The sequence below is a fragment of the Schistocerca piceifrons genome, chromosome 10 (assembly GCF_021461385.2).
Source record: "Schistocerca piceifrons isolate TAMUIC-IGC-003096 chromosome 10, iqSchPice1.1, whole genome shotgun sequence".
Lineage (NCBI taxonomy): Eukaryota > Metazoa > Arthropoda > Insecta > Orthoptera > Acrididae > Schistocerca > Schistocerca piceifrons.
Genome location: NC_060147.1, coordinates 49,821,283 through 49,841,386, shown reverse-complemented (window position 1 = coordinate 49,841,386; position 20,104 = coordinate 49,821,283). Strand labels below are relative to the sequence as shown.

Genomic DNA, 20,104 nt, shown 5'->3' with positions numbered 1-20,104 from the left:
CATTCTCAACGTATTGTCCCGCACTACATTCGTAGTGCCTCCGCCCATTATACTCATTACTCGCGGCACGTTGCCGATTCCCGTAAGAGTTCGGGCACTGTTTGTGCATTCGCACAGACGAAGATGATGGTCAAGTGGCCGGTGAGCCGTAACTATATATTTACTAAGGGTGTTCATTTCATTGCAATTTAATTCTAACGAGCTGCTTGGTCACCGATGGTATCTGTTCTTTCGGACATGTTTCTGACCCCCTCTAAAGCTCTTTTTTCCTCTAGCTCTTATTTGCACTATTTATTTTTGTCTTAAACATTTTCGTTTACACCTCACTATCTCGGGACTGAAGCTGGCACTCTGCTTATCAGTGGTGTAATTTATGTCCTCTCTCTCTCTCTCTCTCTCTCTGAAGCACACCCCACTTCATCCCCACTTTGTCACTAGTAGGCAGAATCCAGAATTTGGGACTGTATTTGTTGGGTCTGAATTGAGTGAACCTGCTTTTTGTTATGCCCAGTAATAGTTGCTTGTCTGCAATCGTATTTTCTCCTGGGCAGTAAGAACAGATACTGTTTTGCATGAAATTTCTAATAATTTCAGATACCAGAGCAAAATTAGTAGCTGTCTGCCAATTGACTTGGATTGATTTTTCATTGAAATGGAAAAGTTTCAGCTCCAAAGCTGTTTTGTGGAGGTATCAGCAGTGCTTCGGAGCACGCTATTTGTGACTCAGTATTATCCTGTTCTGGAATGTCTTAATAAGCTACTTCGACAGGGCCATGATGTCGTAAAATCATGCCCTGAAATGAGATCCATTCTGTCTGAAATTCGCCCCCCACACTTAGAATAGCTTTCCGTCACCCTCCCAATCTCCGCAATATTGTTGTCAGACCCAATGCTCCTTCTGCACCCATCTCCCTACCCTAAGGCTCCTACCTCTGCAAGACTTGCTGTACGCGCCCTCCTACCCCAACATGTAATAGCCCTATAACTTGCAAAACATGTACTATCAAAGGAAGAGCCACCTGCGAAACGGCACGTCATATATCAGCTGTTATGTGAACACTATTCGGCCTGACTACCACCAAATTATGAATCAGGATGAATGGTAATAGGCAGAGGGTGTATACTGGCAATACACAATATCCAGCTGCAGAGTGTGCACCTGTTTCACCTCAAGCACCATCTGGGTTCTTCCCCCAGACACAAGTTTCGCCGGTCGGGGTGGCCGAGTGGTTCTAGGCGCTACAGTCTGGAACCGCGCGACTGCTATGGTCGCAGGTTCTAATCCTGCCTTGGGTATGGATGTGTGTGATGTCCTTAGGTTAGTTAGGTTTAAGTAGTTCTAAAAGTTCTAGGGGACTGATGGCCTCAGCAGTTAAGTCCCATAGTGCTCAGAGCCACACCAGTTTCTCAGAACTCCGCAGGTGGTAACTAGCACAACAACATGTCCGTGGTTCTTGCCACCCACCTGGTCTTAACTTACATCATCTCAGCTTTTCCTCACTGTAACTACTCTTTGCTTCACTCCGTTTTAGTTTTCTACATCTTCCATTGTCTTTTCCGTCTATTTTTCACTGCCCTCTCCCACTTCTGTTAAGTACAATGCACTTAGCTAACTCAGTCTTACTAACTCGTGCACGATGTTTTAGTAGTAATCTCTGTGTTGCATATTACCCTGTCCCCTGTCTTCCGCCTTTAAGCTCTCAGGTCTTTTCTTCTCATCCGGTATGGTAAGTCTCCCCTTACCTATGGTTCTGGGTTACTTTCCCAAAATGTACCCCTTTTCCTAGACCTCTCCAGTCCTTCCCCTTCACTCTTCTTCTTTCCCTGTCAACCCTTCCGTCTGAAGTGTAAAACAACCCCTGTATTAATCTATTGCACAATGTAAAACTGTTGATCTCAGAAGTAATAATTTAATCTGCAAGTGTAAGATGACCCTGTATTTTTTAATGATGAATTTGGAAAAAACCTCATCTTATAACTGGGGAAAATATCGTATATCATTTATCTTCACTCGTGCCATTTACTTTTAGGAAATATTCACTCTCACATACTGTGAAGATTGTGCTCTCGCTCCAGTAGCATCGTGAATGATTTTTTCTACACATTAGGTCTATATTCATAGAGCCTAATATATTTAATCATAATGGGGTTGCATGTGTTTTACTTTCAAGTTTGAATGGCTGTGTTGTCTCCTTTTTCCTTTTATTCTGTTCGGAAGGAATTTGAATTTTTAGTCTTTGTACACTTCCAGGTCACTCAAATTTAGTTGGATTTGGCCCTGCAGTTCAAAAGACACTATTTTTACATCAGGGGAAGATGTTAATGAGGTGATACTGCTGCCGGTGTTATTCCAAAAATGTTGTAAAGTGCGTTTCTAAGATTTTTATCAATTATGTGGATATTTTAACGTGTGAGAAACTAGACATTTGAAAGTTCACCATATAAAATGCAGATATTTCTCAGCCTTCCAATCAGGGTATAGTGAAATGTTCATTATGTATCACAAAGTGACAATTTTTATTGTGAAATGAATGCTTGTCGTCAGTGTTTCTTGCACACTGTTATTGATGAAGTGGCTCTCATTTTTCAACAGGATGTGCTTTGTCGGTGCCCGGTACGGCCACTTCCCAGCCATGCTGTCTCACATCAATATCAAGCGCCTCACCCCGACTCCTTCTCTAGTCTTCCTGGTATGTAGTAAATGACCCACTCCTGCTGCACACGTACCCTCGAAAGAGTTTCAGTTTACTTTTAATTTTGTCGTTTTGTTCCAACAGAATCTACTTTCACTCATCATGCTGTGCACAAGTGACGTTCATGTACTTATAACGTACTCGAGCTTTGTCGAGTCGTTCTTCATCATGTTATCGGTTGCTGGAATACTGTGGTTGCGCTGGAAGAGGCCTGAAATGGACAGACCAATTAAGGTGTGTTAACTGAATGTTTTAGTTCTAGGGTGGCGATTCTTCTCGAATAGCTGTAAAACCTGGACTTCTCAGGGACTTACATTTTACCTAGGAAAATAAGGAAAATGTCGGGGAATTCTGTGTTCTTGATTGTTGTGTAATTTTATTTGTTATGTAATTATACACTCCTGGAAATGGAAAAAAGAACACATTGACACCGGTGTGTCAGACCCACCATACTTGCTCCGGACACTGCGAGAGGGCTGTACAAGCAATGATCACACGCACGGCACAGCGGACACACCAGGAACCGCGGTGTTGGCCGTCGAATGGCGCTAGCTGCGCAGCATTTGTGCACCGCCGCCGTCAGTGTCAGCCAGTTTGCCGTGGCATACGGAGCTCCATCGCAGTCTTTAACACTGGTAGCATGCCGCGACAGCGTGGACGTGAACCGTATGTGCAGTTGACGGACTTTGAGCGAGGGCGTATAGTGGGCATGCGGGAGGCCGGGTGGACGTACCGCCGAATTGCTCAACACGTGGGGCGTGAGGTCTCCACAGTACATCGATGTTGTCGCCAGTGGTCGGCGGAAGGTGCACGTGCCCGTCGAACTGGGACCGGACCGCAGCGATGCACGGATGCACGCCAAGACCGTAGGATCCTACGCAGTGCCGTAGGGGACCGCACCGCCATTTCCCAGCAAATTAGGGACACTGTTGCTCCTGGGGTATCAGCGAGGACCATTCGCAACCGTCTCCATGAAGCTGGGCTACGGTCCCGCACACCGTTAGGCCGTCTTCCGCTCACGCCCCAACATCGTGCAGCCCGCCTCCAGTGGTGTCGCGACAGGCGTGAATGGAGGGACGAATGGAGACGTGTCGTCTTCAGCGATGAGAGTCGCTTCTGCCTTGGTGCCAATGATGGTCGTATGCGTGTTTGGCGCCGTGCAGGTGAGCGCCACAATCAGGACTGCATACGACCGAGGCACACAGGGCCAACACCCGGCATCATGGTGTGGGGAGCGATCTCCTACACTGGCCGTACACCACTGGTGATCGTCGAGGGGACACTGAATAGTGCACGGTACATCCAAACCGTCATCGAACCCATCGTGCCGGCCGAAGTGGCCGCGCGGTTCTGGCGCTGCAGTCTGGAACCGCGAGACCGCTACGGTCGCAGGTTCGAATCCTGCCTCGGGCATGGATGTGTGTGATGTCCTTAGGTTAGTTAGGTTTAACTAGTTCTAAGTTCTAGGGGACTAATGACCTCAGCAGTTGAGTCCCATAGTGCTCAGAGCCATTTGAACCATTTTTTTTCGAACCCATCGTTCTACCATTCCTAGACCGGCAAGGGAACTTGCTGTTCCAACAGGACAATGCACGTCCGCATGTATCCCGTGCCACCCAACGTGCTCTAGAAGGTGTAAGTCAACTACTCTGGCCAGCAGGATCTCCGGATCTGTCCCCCATTGAGCATGTTTGGGACTGGATGAAGCGTCGTCTCACGCGGTCTGCACGTCCAGCACGAACGCTGGTCCAACTGAGGCGCCAGGTGGAAATGGCATGGCAAGCCGTTCCACAGGACTACATCCAGCATCTCTACGATCGTCTCCATGGGAGAATAGCATCCTGCATTGCTGCGAAAGGTGGATATACACTGTACTAGTGCCGACATTGTGCATGCTCTGTTGCCTGTGTCTATGTGCCTGTGGTTCTGTCAGTGTGATCATGTGATGTATCTGACCCCAGGAATGTGTCAATAAAGTTTCCCCTTCCTGGGACAATGAATTCACGGTGTTCTTATTTCAATTTCCAGGAGTGTATAATTAATTTTGTTATGTAATTTTATTGATTATTATAAATGACAAATTTTAAAAAACTAATATTTCAAAGTATGTTAATTATGTGAATATTATTCCATATAAATTATCAGTGTTTTAAAAACTGTGGTGAAACTACTGGTTATGGCTAGTATATTTCAGCTGATAAGAAACAAAAGTCACCTCCCCCCCCCCCCCCTTAACAACATTATTTTATCAGAGACTGCTTGTGACGCCATCTTGCTCTCCACACTTAGAATTCTCAGGCATGGGTGATCTACACCGAAGCAACAAAGAAACTGGTCTAGGCATGTGTATTCAAATACAGATATATGTAAACAGAAAGAAGATGGCAATGCAGTTGGCAACACCTATTTAAGACAACAAGTGTCTGGCACAGTTCTTAGATCGGTTACTGCTGCTACAATGGCTAGTTTCCAAGATATGAGTGAGTTTGAACCTGGTGTCATAGTCGGTACACGAGTGATGGGACACAGCATCTCCGAGGTAATGATGAAGTGGGGATTTTCCCGTATGACCATTTCACAAGTGTACCGTGAATATCAGGAATCCAGTAAAACTTCAAATCTCCGACATCACTGCAGCCGAAAAAAGACTCTGCAAGAATGGGGCCGACGACAACCGAAGAGAATCGTGCGACGTGACAGGAATGCAACCCTTTTGCAAATTGCTGCAGATTTCAATGCTGGACCATCAAAAAGTGTCAGCGTGTCAACCGTTCGATGAAACATCATTGATATGGGCTTTTGGAGCTCAAGGCCTACCATGTACCCTTGATGAGTGCACGACACAGAGCTCTACACCTCGACTGGGCTTGTCAACAGAGACATTGGACCTTTGACGACTGTAAACATGATGCCTGCTCAGACGAGTCGCATTTCAAATTGTATTGAGCGGATGGATGTGTACGGGTATGGAGACAACCTCACAAATGTGTGAACTCTCCATGTCAGCAGGGGACTGTTAAAGCTGGTGGAGGCTCTGTAACAGTGTGGGGCATGTGCAGTTGGAGTGGTATGAGCATCCTGGTATGACAAGATATGACTTTGATAGGTGATGTATATGTAAGCATCCTGTCTGAACACCTGTATCCATTTGTGTGCAATGTGCATTCTTACAGACTTGGGCAATTCCAGCAGGATGATGCGATACCCCACACGTCCAGAATTGCTACATAGTGGCTCCAAGAACACTGTTCTTGGCTTAAACACTTCTGCTGGCCACCAACCTCCCAAGACATGAACATTGAGCATATCTGGGATGCCTAGCAATGTGCTGTTTAGAGGAGATCTCCACCCCGTTATACTCTTACAGATTTATGAACAGCCCTGCAGGATTCATGGTGTCCGTGCCCTCCAGCACTACTTCAGACATTAGTCGAGTCAACGCCACGTCGTGTTGCGGCACTTCTGCGTCCTCACGAGGGCCCTATACAATATTAGGCAGGTGCAGGTGTACCGGTTTCTTTGGCTCTTCAGTGTATTTATCTCATGGAATTACATTTTCCTGGAGGTATAAGAGTCTCAGCGTTATCGCCAATATCGGAGAGCCTCGGCAATACTGACAGCTGAAGAAGGTGAAAATGGTCTGAAGGTGTGAAATGAAGTTTGTGTTAGAGGGCACTGGACTGAGGTAGTCCATACAGATGTGGGAGCCACTGTAGTGTAGGGGTTAGCACATCTGTGTAGCAAACACGAGACCTGGGTTTAAGTCCAGGCCTTGGCACAAATTTTATTTCATTACTTCTGTTTCTGTCGTCATCAAAAATGAAAATGTTTCTCGTATGTCACAAGATGTATTTGCATTGTAATGTGGCTCTGTGTTGCAGGTGGCGTTATGGATTCCCATAACTTTTGTGCTGATATGCGCTTTCCTCGTCTTCGTGCCGTTCTACGAGCGCCCGTACGAGGTGGGTATGGGCGTGTTGATAACCGTGACGGGTGTGCCGGTGTACTACGTGGGGGTGGTGTGGCAGGACAAGCCAGCCTGGTTCCTCAGTGGCCTCGGTAAGTCGGAATATCTACCAGTCTTTTGTACCCACGTCACGTGTAATGTGGAAAGAGTTACTCTTAAATGTGCTCAGAGGTGCCCACGACTGTCGACTAGTGAGAAGCGGATAGTTTTATGTTTCCCGCCAAATCTGTTGCAGAGGATAATGTGTGTGGTAAAATGGTGATGAAATGCCTGCCTGAAGTGCCAAATTTCAGAAGAAATTTGTTAACTGTTCCAGTGCTGAGTGGTGCAAAGATGGAAGTTAATGAGTAAAGAAAAAAAGAAAAAAGAAAAAAAACAGATGTGTGGTCAAGAAAGTGATTTGAGAGAGGAAATTCTAGAAGTTGTGTAAATATTATAATTTGAGGAAAACTGAGATCAGCACTCGAATTAAACTAAATGGGTTGTCATCTCCATGGTTTATTTCTTGAAATGCAACAAGTAACTTCCTCGGTCTTCGAAGCATCCGTTAACCTGGCATCCCATCCACCTCCATTTCCTTTCCACTCCGGTCATAATTCTGGGCCAGTCACCTAATCCATTTGTTAGTTTTTCCAACATCCCAAGTGATTATAAGTGCATAGCTTGTCACCTTTCCTCTTGTTTTGTTGGTGCAAACGCCTGTTCACTTATGCAGTTACTATCCAAAAATTTCCTAATTGTCTTTGTCTTTTTTTACAAATGAGGGGCATTGACCACCTGACACCTGCCCTCAGATAAGATTACCAGTTGGAATGTGACTCAAGGCACTCTGCCGAGATCTCCGCCTATCTTCCTCAGTAAAAACTTTCCGAAGACAAAATTGCGTAAATATTTCTTTATTTACAAATGACCAGTTTTGACAGACTCCTGTTATCTTCAGGTCTTCAAAATTTTTTGTTACAAAATGTGTTCATTTTGAGGTAGACCTCAGAGCTTGACATGTGGTCCAACTCAGAATGAATACACTTTATAACACAGTCTCGAGGACCTGCAGATGACAACAAAGTGTCTCGAAATCGGTTATTTGTAAATAACGAAATATTAATGCGATCTCAACTTTAAACCTGCGCGCCAGGTCGGTCCTGTCGCATGTGGAGTGCCAGAGGATGCTCACCGGGCCCCACCCACCTACTCGTCAGGCTACTTCTCTCACCACATTTCATTATTAGCAATCTGTCTGATGTCCGTAACGTTTTTGGCCTTCTCAGTTTTACTGTTACAATTGTCCTGCTCAGAAGGCTTTCTTTACTCTGCAGCTGTGTCTGCCCTCTATCGGGTCGGTGGGGGTCGACTGCCCCTTTTGCAGCAGATGAGCCCTGGGAGGCCCTCCTGCTTTGATCTACGTATCTGGTAGACCTATTTATATTTATTTCTCTTTCAATAATTTCTCTGCTCTGCCATCAGTAGTCTTTTAATGTCTCAGTTAGACAGCTCCTACTTACTTTTGAAATGTAACCAAGTTTCTGGCAGACATCACTAATTCCAGATAAGCTACCTCACGAATCGGGGACTGATGTTTCGTACTTTAGTCCCTTAACCCCTAACCGACCACTTGTGCATCTCTCACTGCTGCAGAGAAGGTCAAAAAAAATTTAGTGTTGTTCTGGTTTTTTATAATAATATACACTGATGTTGCAAATGATTTTATTCAGATGGCTTCTGGCTGTTAAAGTCTAGAAACTACTATACGTCTCTCCATTCCTTCCTGAGCTACCCCATGTTTTTAAATGGTTTCTACTGTAAGAGACTGTCTGTCAGTGCTGTAATTCAAAATGGGTGATACAGATGTGAAGCATAGACGTGGAGAAGGCAGAAAGTAACAAAAATGAAATTTTTCAGGAAAAGAAGAAAGAAAATTTGAAATGACTCTAGTACTCACTTTATTAAAAAAAAGTACTTCCAAATTGAAGAAATCCCCTCAATATATTATAAACTGAATTTTAACTATAAATCGTAGTGTGGTTTGTAAATTAGTTGTTTATTTATTGTCGAAATAGAAACATAAACGTAGTTGTGAAACTCGTTTTTCTTAGGCACAAATTTCCTGGTAATATGCATTATACTTTTCATCCAGAAAGCCCATAATTGATTACAAGTCTCGGTCCGGCGCACAGTTTTAATCTGCCAGGTAAGTTTATCAGTGCACACTCCGCTGCAGAGTGAAAATCTCATTCTGGATTATAAGTCATTCTTTTTGCCTCATTGAGAACCACTTTTGAGTATATTATATTCTTTCCACATTTCGAGTTGACTGAACGACTGGGAAAATCTCTCTTGAGACTCAAATCCAGCTGAGGGTGCTTATTTCAAGATTAGTCACACTCAAACACACATAGACTTCAGCAGAAAAATCAAAAAAGTTGTCAGGTTTTACTGTAATTACTTTATAGGGATTGAAGACTATCGCATTGTGAATCATTTTAGTTAATTCTTCTGGAACCATACTCTTACACTGTTTTTTTCCCTCTTCAGTTATGCTGAATTCCCTGTCACAGGGCACGTAGGAATCTTCAGAAACCAAGAATCGAAATAGCTTTTTGCAAGGGTATTAATCTTAACCATCAAAACCATTAGATTCTTATTCTACCCTGCACAGTTACCTCACCGTATTTGCTAATTTTTTGCTTCGCAAAAATCCTGGAGGAAAGAATTTTCAGCACACAAGAAACAACCTTATTTCTAACTCATCCATCTATGTCGTCGTGCTACAAGCACGTGAAATATTGCCCTGTGAAGGCTCAAGTTATAATTTGAAATTTGCCAACAGGAAAACGTGTTCGAATGTGACAGTGTAGGAATGAAAATAGCTTCCAGTATATCCATTGTGGATGACGAACTATGACTGTGATTTAAATTGGTGTTTAACTGGTAATAAATATGCAACCGGTCACTTTTTTACGATTTATTCAACCGTGAACATTTTTTCAGGCAACTGCAGGCTCATCATCAGATGGAGGTGTTAAGAGGACATTATACTGTGGACCAAGTGTAGCTAGATGCAGTACTGGTGAGTGCACTGCCTTGTGGTATCCACATCAGATTGCTTCTTACAACATGCGTTATTAAGCTATGTATGCAAATAAACACCCTATTTAGCTACTCTTGGTTTTACACTGATCACAGAATGTAAATATTCAATGTTTTTACAAAGAATCAAAGCAACCTGATGGATACCACAAGGCACTGCACTCACTAGCTACACTGACCAAAAGAACAGATACCATCTTCATATAGTTAAGGCTAATCAGCCATTGACCTCCTCCTGTGCGGATGCACACGTATTGCCCGAACTCTTACGGGACTCTGTAAGAGTAATGTGTGTAATGGGCAGGGGCACTACGAATGTAGTGTGTGGACATTAAATTGGGTATGCGGGTCTCACGGGGAGTGTGCAAGGGATAAACCCCTGCAGTCACGTTATCCTCTGTGCCCATGGTGGCTCAGATGGCTGGAGCGTCTGCCATGTAAACAGGAGAACCCGGGTTCGACCCCCGGTCGGGCCACACATTTTCAACTGTCCCCGTTGATGTATACCAACGCCTGCCGGCAGTGTAGGGTCTTGATTTAATTATCATTTCATTCTAAAGTGCTGCAGGGTCACCGATGGTATCTGTTGTTTCGGACATCTCCGAAAGAACAGATACCATCTTCATATTAATCAAGTCCGTGTCACATCATGTTGTGACAGTTTTGCGTGCTCTCACGGGGCCCTACACGCTGTTAGGCAGGGGTAGCAGTTTTTTTTTACTCTTCGGTGTGTTTCAGACAAAGAAAAATTGCAGATACATCATTTTCAGTATAATCCCTTTGACGGGTAATGTATGCATTCCACTACTACGGAAGTGCATGGCTATCTTTTGAGCTAAATTCTATAGTGTTTGATTGCAGCCATTTGTGCAGTGTGATTTTTTTTTTTTTTTTTTTTCCTCTGTGTCACTTCCGAAACACTTGACTCCCAGCACTTCTGTGAGCCGTCCAAATCCTAGAAAGTCACTTGGCGCTAGTTGTGATGAGTAACATTACTGGTTTTTTTTTTTAGAGTTTATATCCTGTACTGCTGTTATGGTTGAACAGGCAGTATAGGGCTGAGCATTGTCATGTTGCAACAAAACACCTGCAGAAGTCCTCGTCGTTTGCTCCCAATTGCAGGGTGAAGGTGATTTTCAGAGCTGAGGGTGAATTACTGTTCACTGGTAATCTCCTTTCAGTGTAATGCTCCAGACTTACCCATTTTGCATGCCAAAAGCCACTGAGCGCAACTTTTCCTGCCGATGTCAGAGTATGGAAATTTTTTTCCCCCCCCTTGGCAGAGAGCTGTGGTGGTGTTTGCTGCCCAATAGTGCACTCAGGGTTCATCTCATGCGACAGTTATGACTATATATCCATTACCTTCAACCCGGAAATGATAGTAAAGTTCTTCTCAGGCATTATGCAGAAACTTTATCAAATTTCTATACCCTGTGTACAATTTTGTGTGTCAAACAAACACCAATATCCATAAGAGTGACTACACTGTTTACATTAATAAGTCTGTTTTCCTTCACAAGCTCTATCACTGCGACCTTATTCTTGTTAGCCTCTATGTGGTGTGCTTGGCAAAGATGCAAAGCATCGTACACAGAAGTCGTGTCTCTCTAAGAATTTCCGCATTACTCACACTTGCTGTGCAGGGCCATACATGAAACACCATTCTGTATTTTCATCCTGCAGTGCATTTCCATTGATTAACAGCTTCACTACTTGAAAAACATATAACAAGTGACAGTTCCAATGTGGCACCAGTCGACAGTGGGACGGCCATCATTGCATTGATGCTCCTTACGCTGCCACCTGTAGTCATTTGTCATAGCACAAAGATAATGCATGACAAATCAGTAATACAAGTTCAGGAATATTATAGCTCTTTCAAGGTTTTTATTGAAATATTGGAATCGCCCTACACTCACTCCCCCCCTCAAGTTTCCCAATTGTCATGTTTGTTAACTGCATTATTTATTCCTCTTCTCAGCTGTTTTTGTATGTATAATTTCAGAATAGTGCTATATATCTCTCTCTCTCTCTCTCTCTCTCTCTCTCTCTCTCTCTCTCTCTCTCTGATGACTCCCCCTTGCTCTTACTGGAGGTGCGTCCTGCTGGTCCTATGATGCGAGTGACCTGCCCTTTCCCAACCTATGCCTCTTTATTCCACAAGAAAGTACCCATTTTTTACCATGTTCTGTACAGTCAATCAGGGTAACTTCGTAGCACTTTTTACAATTTTTTTGAAAATATTGGCCATAAAATAAATTACCCACTAGAACAGACATTGTAACATTTTACATATATAATTACTGAGTGCTTGGAAAAGTGAAAAAATGTGTACTAACTATGCGCTGTTAGAGCAAAATTTCAATTTTAATGGCGATACAATGGTACCTTGGCATCAGGATCAATTTAGACCAGCCTTAAAAACCAAAGATTTTTTTTTCCTACATCTAATGCTCTGGGTAAATCTAAATTGTGCCAAAAGTAAGTAATGTGTTAATAAGGAGTAAAAGAAAATTCTTTGTTCAGTACTGTAAGTTTACTTTGAAATATCAAGGTAATTGTATCAATCTGGGATTGTTCAACTTGAATCACTATAGTCGGACACTCTTTCATAGGCAACACAATTAAAGGCTAATCCAAGCCTAGGAGCTTGTGGGAAGTTGGAAAGGCAACTGAAATGCTAACTAGACATCACAGAGGTAATAAAACAGTTACTTTTATTACAAAATAATGCAAGTAGGTGGAGCAGCAGCAGCCATTTGAAACAAAAGTGGTAAGTGGTACAAAGTTACCCTGATTGACTGTAACTCTGTTGAGGAAAAATGCTCTCATTTCTTGCTAGGTGTTAAACTTTGGACACTTATCTTAAATGCTTCTTGTCTCTTAGGTGTAAGTGTTCATCATAACTATTGCTTTTATGTTTAGAACGTTTGAACGTGCATTAATATTACACTTCCACTGAATTTTTGCAGACAAACTGACCTGCAGTGTCCAGAAATTATTCCTGTCTGCCAAAGAAGAGAAAGAAGACTAAGTTCATGCTGCAGAAAACCAAGGAAATGTAGTGTTAAATTATAAGTAGTTTAAAAACTGAGCTTGGCAAGTACTTTTTTTTTTTTATATTGCTTGGTTTGTGCCGGAGATTGACATGTCGAGGTTTGTAGCAGCCAGGTGATAGGTAGTGTTTGTCAGACAATGTATCAGATGGCAGTTAAGAAGTGCTATATTGCAGTGTGTTACCTAATTTAATTTAGTCATTGTAATATTTCAAATTTAGGTTTTATGTATTTGTCTTTGCTGTGCGAGGGTATTGCGTGTTTGATCCTTAACTATTGAGTGCGGCATCACAACTTCGTTTTACCAAAAAAAATAAGAATCATATTTTATCTGATTCTCTTAAAAATTTTAGCAGTTCTCCTCAAAGAAAGGCACTTCTCATTACAGAACATTTTGACTTCGTAGCAGGAGCATATTTTACAAGTTTAAGTGTTAATTTTGCCTCTGTTTTGGATGATCTGATATTCATTTACATTATATTGTTTTATTGTTTACGATAATGCTTGTATGGGTGTGACACATAGCATCATTTAGTATTAAGCCCATTTTAGTGACGAGTGGACAGTATTTTTCATGCAAAACTGTAAATTATATTTTCATTTTAATGTAGTTTGTTTGATGTATTCTTAGTCTTGTGTGTTTTCAGTTGTATGGTGAACTTATCTTAATATTATTTTTGTGTCTGCAGACCTCTGCTGTTGGTCCGGGAAAAATAATACCTTGAGCCAATGTAAGCAACAAGGTATTAAGTATGTGTGGTGTGTTACTATTTTTAAAAAATGCTCAGTGTACAAAAAGTTATGACATACTACCTTCCTCCTTAGGTTGACAATTCAGAAATTAAGTTACACTTTTAAAAGTAACATTGTACTATAACAAGGTTATCAAAGAATTGGCAAACTAAGTTTTAATGGCTGACAGTCTTTCTTCAGAGTGCTGCACTTGCAATCTTAGGTAGAAATGGATTGGTGCTATTTTTGCCATAAAATAATATCCACTGTCTCTGACTCTGAAATGCAACATCTTGTCATCTTTCCAGACAGAGCTTGCTCTGCAGCAGGATGCAGGCTATTTTGAAACTGTTCAAGTAATAATGCTTTTCTCAGCTGCAGTTGACTTATTTATTCCATCATAACCAGTTGTGAGCTTATCATCCAGGCTTGAAAATTGTAAAGAGATCACAAAATATGGAAGTGAATGACAGAATTACATGTGTTCATAAGTTTCCATGTATTAACCATCAAATGAAAGGTCAGCTCACATCTAAAATAATGTTATGACAAAATAAATAATGAGCTGCAGCTGTGGACATTTATATCGTGAAATGACAATATCAGGTATGGAATCATGATTTTCGTTACAAAGTGGGCATCGTTGTGAAACTGACTTACAGATTTGCATGTGCCAAACTGGCTCTGAAACTTGGATTCATGAATTTCAGGGACAACGATTCTAATCACTAACTTATCCTCAAACAACTTATGATAGAGCTGAAAGCTTCAGTCAGTTTCAGAGTTTAGGGCTTGGATGTTCAGCCAGTAAGAGCATTGCCAACAAAAGACTTAGCTCTGAGATTGATTCTTGGTCTAGCGCACAGTTTTAATCTTCTTTACTTTGATAGTAGGTTTTCGTGTTTCCATTTTTGTGCACTTGTCTATATTCCTAATTTTCAGTTTTATTTCCTTTGCTACCCCACTCTTGGGTAACAATGTGTTTTCAGAATGGATATTCTTAGCTGAAAGCAGAAATACCAGGACAAAATACAGAGCCTGTTTGCAAACTTTGTTTGGGTCAGTGTTTGAGTGACTTCTAAATTTGCCCCCCCCCCCCCCCCCCCCCTGTTCATGTGTGCCCTTGTGGAATTTGTGGTCAATAGTACGGATTCATTCAAAAGAACTACTTTCTCTCTCTCTCGGAGAACACTGTCCGGAACATCGTACAGAAAGATACATGCTACTCTGCAAATTCCTTTTTTAATAGGCTTCCATCCTTAGTGGAAAACTTCAAACAATAAGTGAAATTTTAAAATCGTATGGTGAAAGCCTTCGGTGTGGAAACCTACTTATATTTTGTACAGAAGTTGCACCCAGTAATAGGGAGATATTCCTTGTAATGTAGTACTCATATGTATGTAGGATGCAAAATATATAAGTTAACTGATAAGGTGGTCATACTTTAATTTCTTCAGTTCATCCCATGTCATCCAGTTGGCCCCAGCTTCATTCTTTGCAGAGACACCTAGTTTGTCAAAGTTGATAAAAAATATTTTAAAAATGTGCTTTTTGTGGTTGGTGGTCCAATGTTGAATCAAAGAAAAATTGTCCCCTTCACTGAATTTGCTGACTCATTTATCCCTAATTCAAGAATGCAGAAAACATTGAGCTCCACAATAGCCATTTTGCAACTCTATTGCCGTCAGCACCCTATTGGTCTTTTCCACAAGTATCAGTACTCTAGGAGTGATGATTGAAGCTGTACAGCCTTTTCTTCTAATGGTGTGTAGCTTATTTGTGTACAATTTATATTGAATGAAATAAAAATTAATTTATGTTCATCTTTTGGAATAACTATGTATTGCTTGTCATTTGTTTCATATAAATAATTGACATGGGATCATTTACCACAACGGCATAGACCATCGGCAAATAGTCAGAATATGGTGTGAAATGTCTAGACGACTTTTACCTCAGCTGTGTTATTGATGTAAAAATGTTCGCAATCAATTTCGAATGTAGTAAAGTTTGTATTCGGGCACCTCTAGTCGATGAAATAGAGACCTGCATTCATGCATACTTTTGCATTTGGTATACTTGTGTACAGTTTCATTCATCTGATATGGCACATTTAGTCTTCTTTCTTCCTTACCAATGGAGGACGTAGAAAAATAAGTGTCAACACTATACAGTTCTTCTTTTAAAATTTTCGAGCTGATAGACCAGAGTTGATGCATAAAACTATTCACTAATTTTTAGTCCCCATCTGCAGAAGACATATTAAGAGATGAAACTGACAACTATGTAGAAAGCTCAGAGGGCCCTGAATTTATAGAAATGTAATGACCTGTATAGACCACATCACAGTTCATGAAGTAACATGTACGATTGTCTCCAGTAGACAACACCATTATCAATTACAAGTAATAAATTATATCAAAAAATAAAGATGCTGTTACCAAACGAAAGCATTGGTATGTTGATAGGAGACAATAAAAAACACGCGAACACACACACAAATTTCAAGCTTTCGCAACCCTCTTTCCTGACGAAGCAACCTTGGGTTGCGAAAGCTTGAAATTTGTGTGTGTGTTTGTGTGTTTTTTATTGTCTCCTATCAACATACCAACACTTTCGTTTGGTAAGTAACAGCATCTTTATTTTTAGATATATTTTTCCCACGTGGAATGTTTCCCTCTATTATATTCATATCATTAATTTGAACCCAACAAGTAATAAATTGTTAGAACTCCTCTCTTTCTGCAAAGTCTGTGTCCATATTTTATTTTATTTAACTCCATTTCTCTCCATAAATTTATACTGCCCATCAATACAAGCTCACATGTTAATGTGTCACCTAACTCAGAATGCTAGTCTCACGAAATTTGATTTCATTTTCTTCACACTACAAAGTGTGTTCCATTACCGCTGACTTATCAGTTTGTCCACGTGAATGTTCCTCTAGTGTAACGCCAAATAGGTGTTAATAAATCTTTTTGTGTTTCTGATATATACTTGACAACAGAGGCACTACCTGTCGTTAGTGAATGATGTGCACGCTTCAGAGATTTTAGGAATTAATGTGTTTCCTTGGTGTGCTTGAAGATTGTTTAACCCCATACTTTACCAATAGCTCAGAAGTTTTAATAAGTAAACTGCAGTACTGAAATACTTCATTGTGTTATTAAATAATCTACGTGTTTTGCTATATAGATGCCGTGTATATGACAGAGCTTGAAGAATGTATGAATGGATAACAGGTTGACAATAATGGACAGCGGCAAGCAGTGTTGCTTACTTGGTTAAGTTGTTGATCATCTGTTGTCTGATAGTTGGAAAACTGTTGCAAAAAGTTACAGTGTTGCTTGAGGAGACAGATTCACTGTTGAAAATTCTTGTGCTTTCTGCAGTCCTTACTGAGCTGCAGTACATTTAGCACAAACAAATTTCTTGTTCAGAATAGAAAGTGTAACTTATTTTCTGAATCTACCTCGCATATTACAATGTGGACTATAGTGTGTTACTTACTTCACATTTAATTTGTATGGTAGTAAATGTACTTTCATTGCACACCAGCGTAGACGTTCAAATGATATTAGTCCCAATTTGTTTTGTTACTGTGTGTACAGCAATTAAAAATTGACTGAAATTGAATCTCTGTATATTATAGTTTGTTTATCAGCTTTTTTAATTCATTTTTTTGTGGCAGTATGTTTCTTAGGAAGAATGGCAGTTTGCTGTACAGTCATCTTCATAGTAATAATTTGTAATTGTAATTCTTGAGCTCCTTTGGCATAGAATTTACTCAAGCGGCAGCAGGAGAAAAAACACACAAAAGACACTGAAATTTGCAAGTTTTCAGAGCCAGTTGCAGTTGAGACTCTGAACCCCTGACCTAGGGTTCTGGGTGACTTCTGTAACACTCCTCATGTCCTAAACCTCAGCAGTCCTTTTCCTTCACCACTCTCCCTTTCCCTTTAACCCTTACGCCAGGACGAGGAGCCACTGGCTCTGAAAGCTTATGCTTATACATTTCAATATGTTCTATATGTTTGTTCTCCTGTGGCTCCTTAGTGATTAGATTTTTTTATCTGTCCATATTGTATTATAGTTTGGAACATAATTTGTCGATACTGGCAGCATTTTAACAGTTTTTGGCACACATTTTGTTCTGTCTTCCCTTCAGTGCTCATGCATATTTTTTTCTTTCCTATATCTGCAGTTAGCCTGAAGGAGGAGCTATGTAACAGTTCTGAAAACAAAAGATTATTGTTACGTGTGCAACCAAGCCAAATGTGGGCTTTTTGCCATTGTAGTTAACTTAGCCTCTTATTTGGCTAAGTACATGTGCATCAGTGTGCTATGTGGTGTTCACTGTTGTTTAAACATACGGCGTGACAGCAGAAAATGTGTTCGGGCAAGAGTGATATAACAAAGATGATGTGACTTACCAAACGAAAGCGCTGGCATGTTGATAGACACACAAACATACACACAAAATTCAAGCTTTCGCAATCAATGGTTGCTTCTTCAGGAAAGAGGGAAGGATAGGGAAAGACGAAAGGATGTGGGTCTTAAGGGAGAGGGTAAGGAGTCATTCCAATCCTGGGAGCGGAAAGACTTACCTTAGGGGGGGAAAAAGGAGAGGTATACACTCGCATACACACACATATCCATCTGCACATACACAGACACAAGCAGACATTTGTAAGTTGGCCTTTACAAATTTCTGCTTGTGTCTGTGTATGTGCGGATGATATGTGTGTGTGCGTGTGTGTGCAAGTGTACCTGTCCTTTTTTCCCCCTAAGGTAAGTCTTTCCGCTCCTGGGATTGGAATGACTCCTTACCCTCTCCCTTAAGACCCACATCCTTTCGTCTTTCCCTCTCCTTCCCTCTTTCCTGAAGAAGCAACCATTGGTTGCGAAAGCTTGAATTTTGTGTGTATGTTTGTGTGTCTATCAACATGCCAGCGCTTTCGTTTGGTAAGTCACATCATCTTTGTTTTTAGATATATTTTTCCCACGTGGAATGTTTCCCTCTATTATATATTGATGATGTTAAGTTTGTTGATAACCTGAGGAAGAGAGTAGACTGGATGCAAAATACTGTGGAACTGCTTCCAAGACATCAATGTATGATGATGGTGTGTGAAACACAAGTGAGAAGGTACACCATGGGGGGAAATGAATGTCATTATCCAGCCCGAAATGAAAGAAGAGTGTTGAAGAATGCTGTATCAGATATCAACTCGGTGGGAACCTCTTCTTAACAAAAGTACAGATCCACAGCTGGTATAAGTTGTTTGTAGGATGTTACCTCCTTCTTACAGCTGTCTATTTTTGTGACATTCTGTTGCAATTTCAGAACAACTCTTGATGCGTTATTGTCTCCGGGTCAGACAGGTTGCAGTCTCTCTATAGGTATGTTAGTGATCAAAGGCTTAAAGACTCTTCTGGCTGAGTGTATCGTATGTACCTCGTAGATCTCGCCTAATCTGAAGACTAGTAAGATTATTATTTAGACAGGTTCACTCCGCTTCAATGGTTAAATTGTGGGCACTGTATTGTAGAAATGCTTCAGAAAAATTATCTTTTGGTGTAGTTATGTGAGGTGAAACTAAAGACCTTCTGTTCGTTTATACATTACTACGCAAACCGAGGATGAGTGTTCAAACCAAGATCTGTAAGCACCGTTCTCTCTGGTGAGCACATTAAATTTCTCAAATACAGGAAATTACTAAAATGTAGTTTGTGTTCAGTTTAGATACCTCTCGAATAATAAAACTGATAATGTTTCACTGATATTCCATATCAGATCACTCATCATCATCATCATCATCATCATCATCATCATCTTGGACAGTTTCCAGCCACTGGCTGGGTTTGTCGGGAACACAAGCCTCTCCATCGTGTTCTTTCCACCATGCCCCCCCCTCTTCCACCTTCGTCCAGTTCTCTCCTCTTCTCGTCAGACATTCCTTCACTCCCTTCACCCATCTGTCTCTTGGTCTTCCTCTGGGCCTCTTCCCCTCCTCTTTGGAATTCTTCCCTCATCCATTCTCTTCATGTGTCCATACCACTGCAGTCTTGATTTTTCTATCCTGTCCTGTACTGGTTCCTCCTTTAGTCTTTCCCTCACATACACATTTCGCAATCTGTCTCGTCTTGTTACACTCAACCTGCTCCTCTGGAACTTCATTTCACTAGCCTGTATTATACTTTTGTCGCTTTTGTGCATTACCCATGTCTCACTTCCGTATGCCAATATGGGGACAAAGTAGGTTCGGTATATAATTCCCTTGGATTTCTGTGGCACCTCCTTGCTCCAAATAAGCCCCCTAATGCATTTGTAGAACTGCCCTGCTTTTCTGCACCTTTCATTTATTTCCATTGCGTTTCCCCCCTTACTTTCAATCATGCTTCCCAGGTACTTGAAGTTCTCTACCACTTGTAGTTTTTCCCCTCCACAAGTTATATCCACATTTGGCCTATTCTTCTTCCTTGTTGTGACAATTATTTCACTTTTCTTTGCAGAGAAATGCATTCCATATTGAGCTGCCGTTGCCTCCCATGCATCTAACTGCTCT

The 20,104-nt window shown here is 41.3% G+C and overlaps 1 protein-coding gene across 1 annotated transcript in view; it reads left to right on the top strand.

Annotated features, from left to right (window-relative positions):
- Nucleotides 1-12,963, top strand: part of LOC124718954 (Y+L amino acid transporter 2) — a 78,509-nt gene extending 65,546 nt beyond the window's left edge. The window contains exons 9-12 of the mRNA XM_047244621.1: nt 2,594-2,690; nt 2,778-2,927; nt 6,575-6,752; nt 12,720-12,963. Of these exons, the coding sequence (XP_047100577.1) occupies nt 2,594-2,690; nt 2,778-2,927; nt 6,575-6,752; nt 12,720-12,781 (487 nt within the window). The 3' untranslated portion in view covers nt 12,782-12,963. The remainder of the gene's footprint in view (nt 1-2,593; nt 2,691-2,777; nt 2,928-6,574; nt 6,753-12,719) is intronic.
- The last annotated feature ends 7,141 nt before the right edge of the window (nt 12,964-20,104 follow it).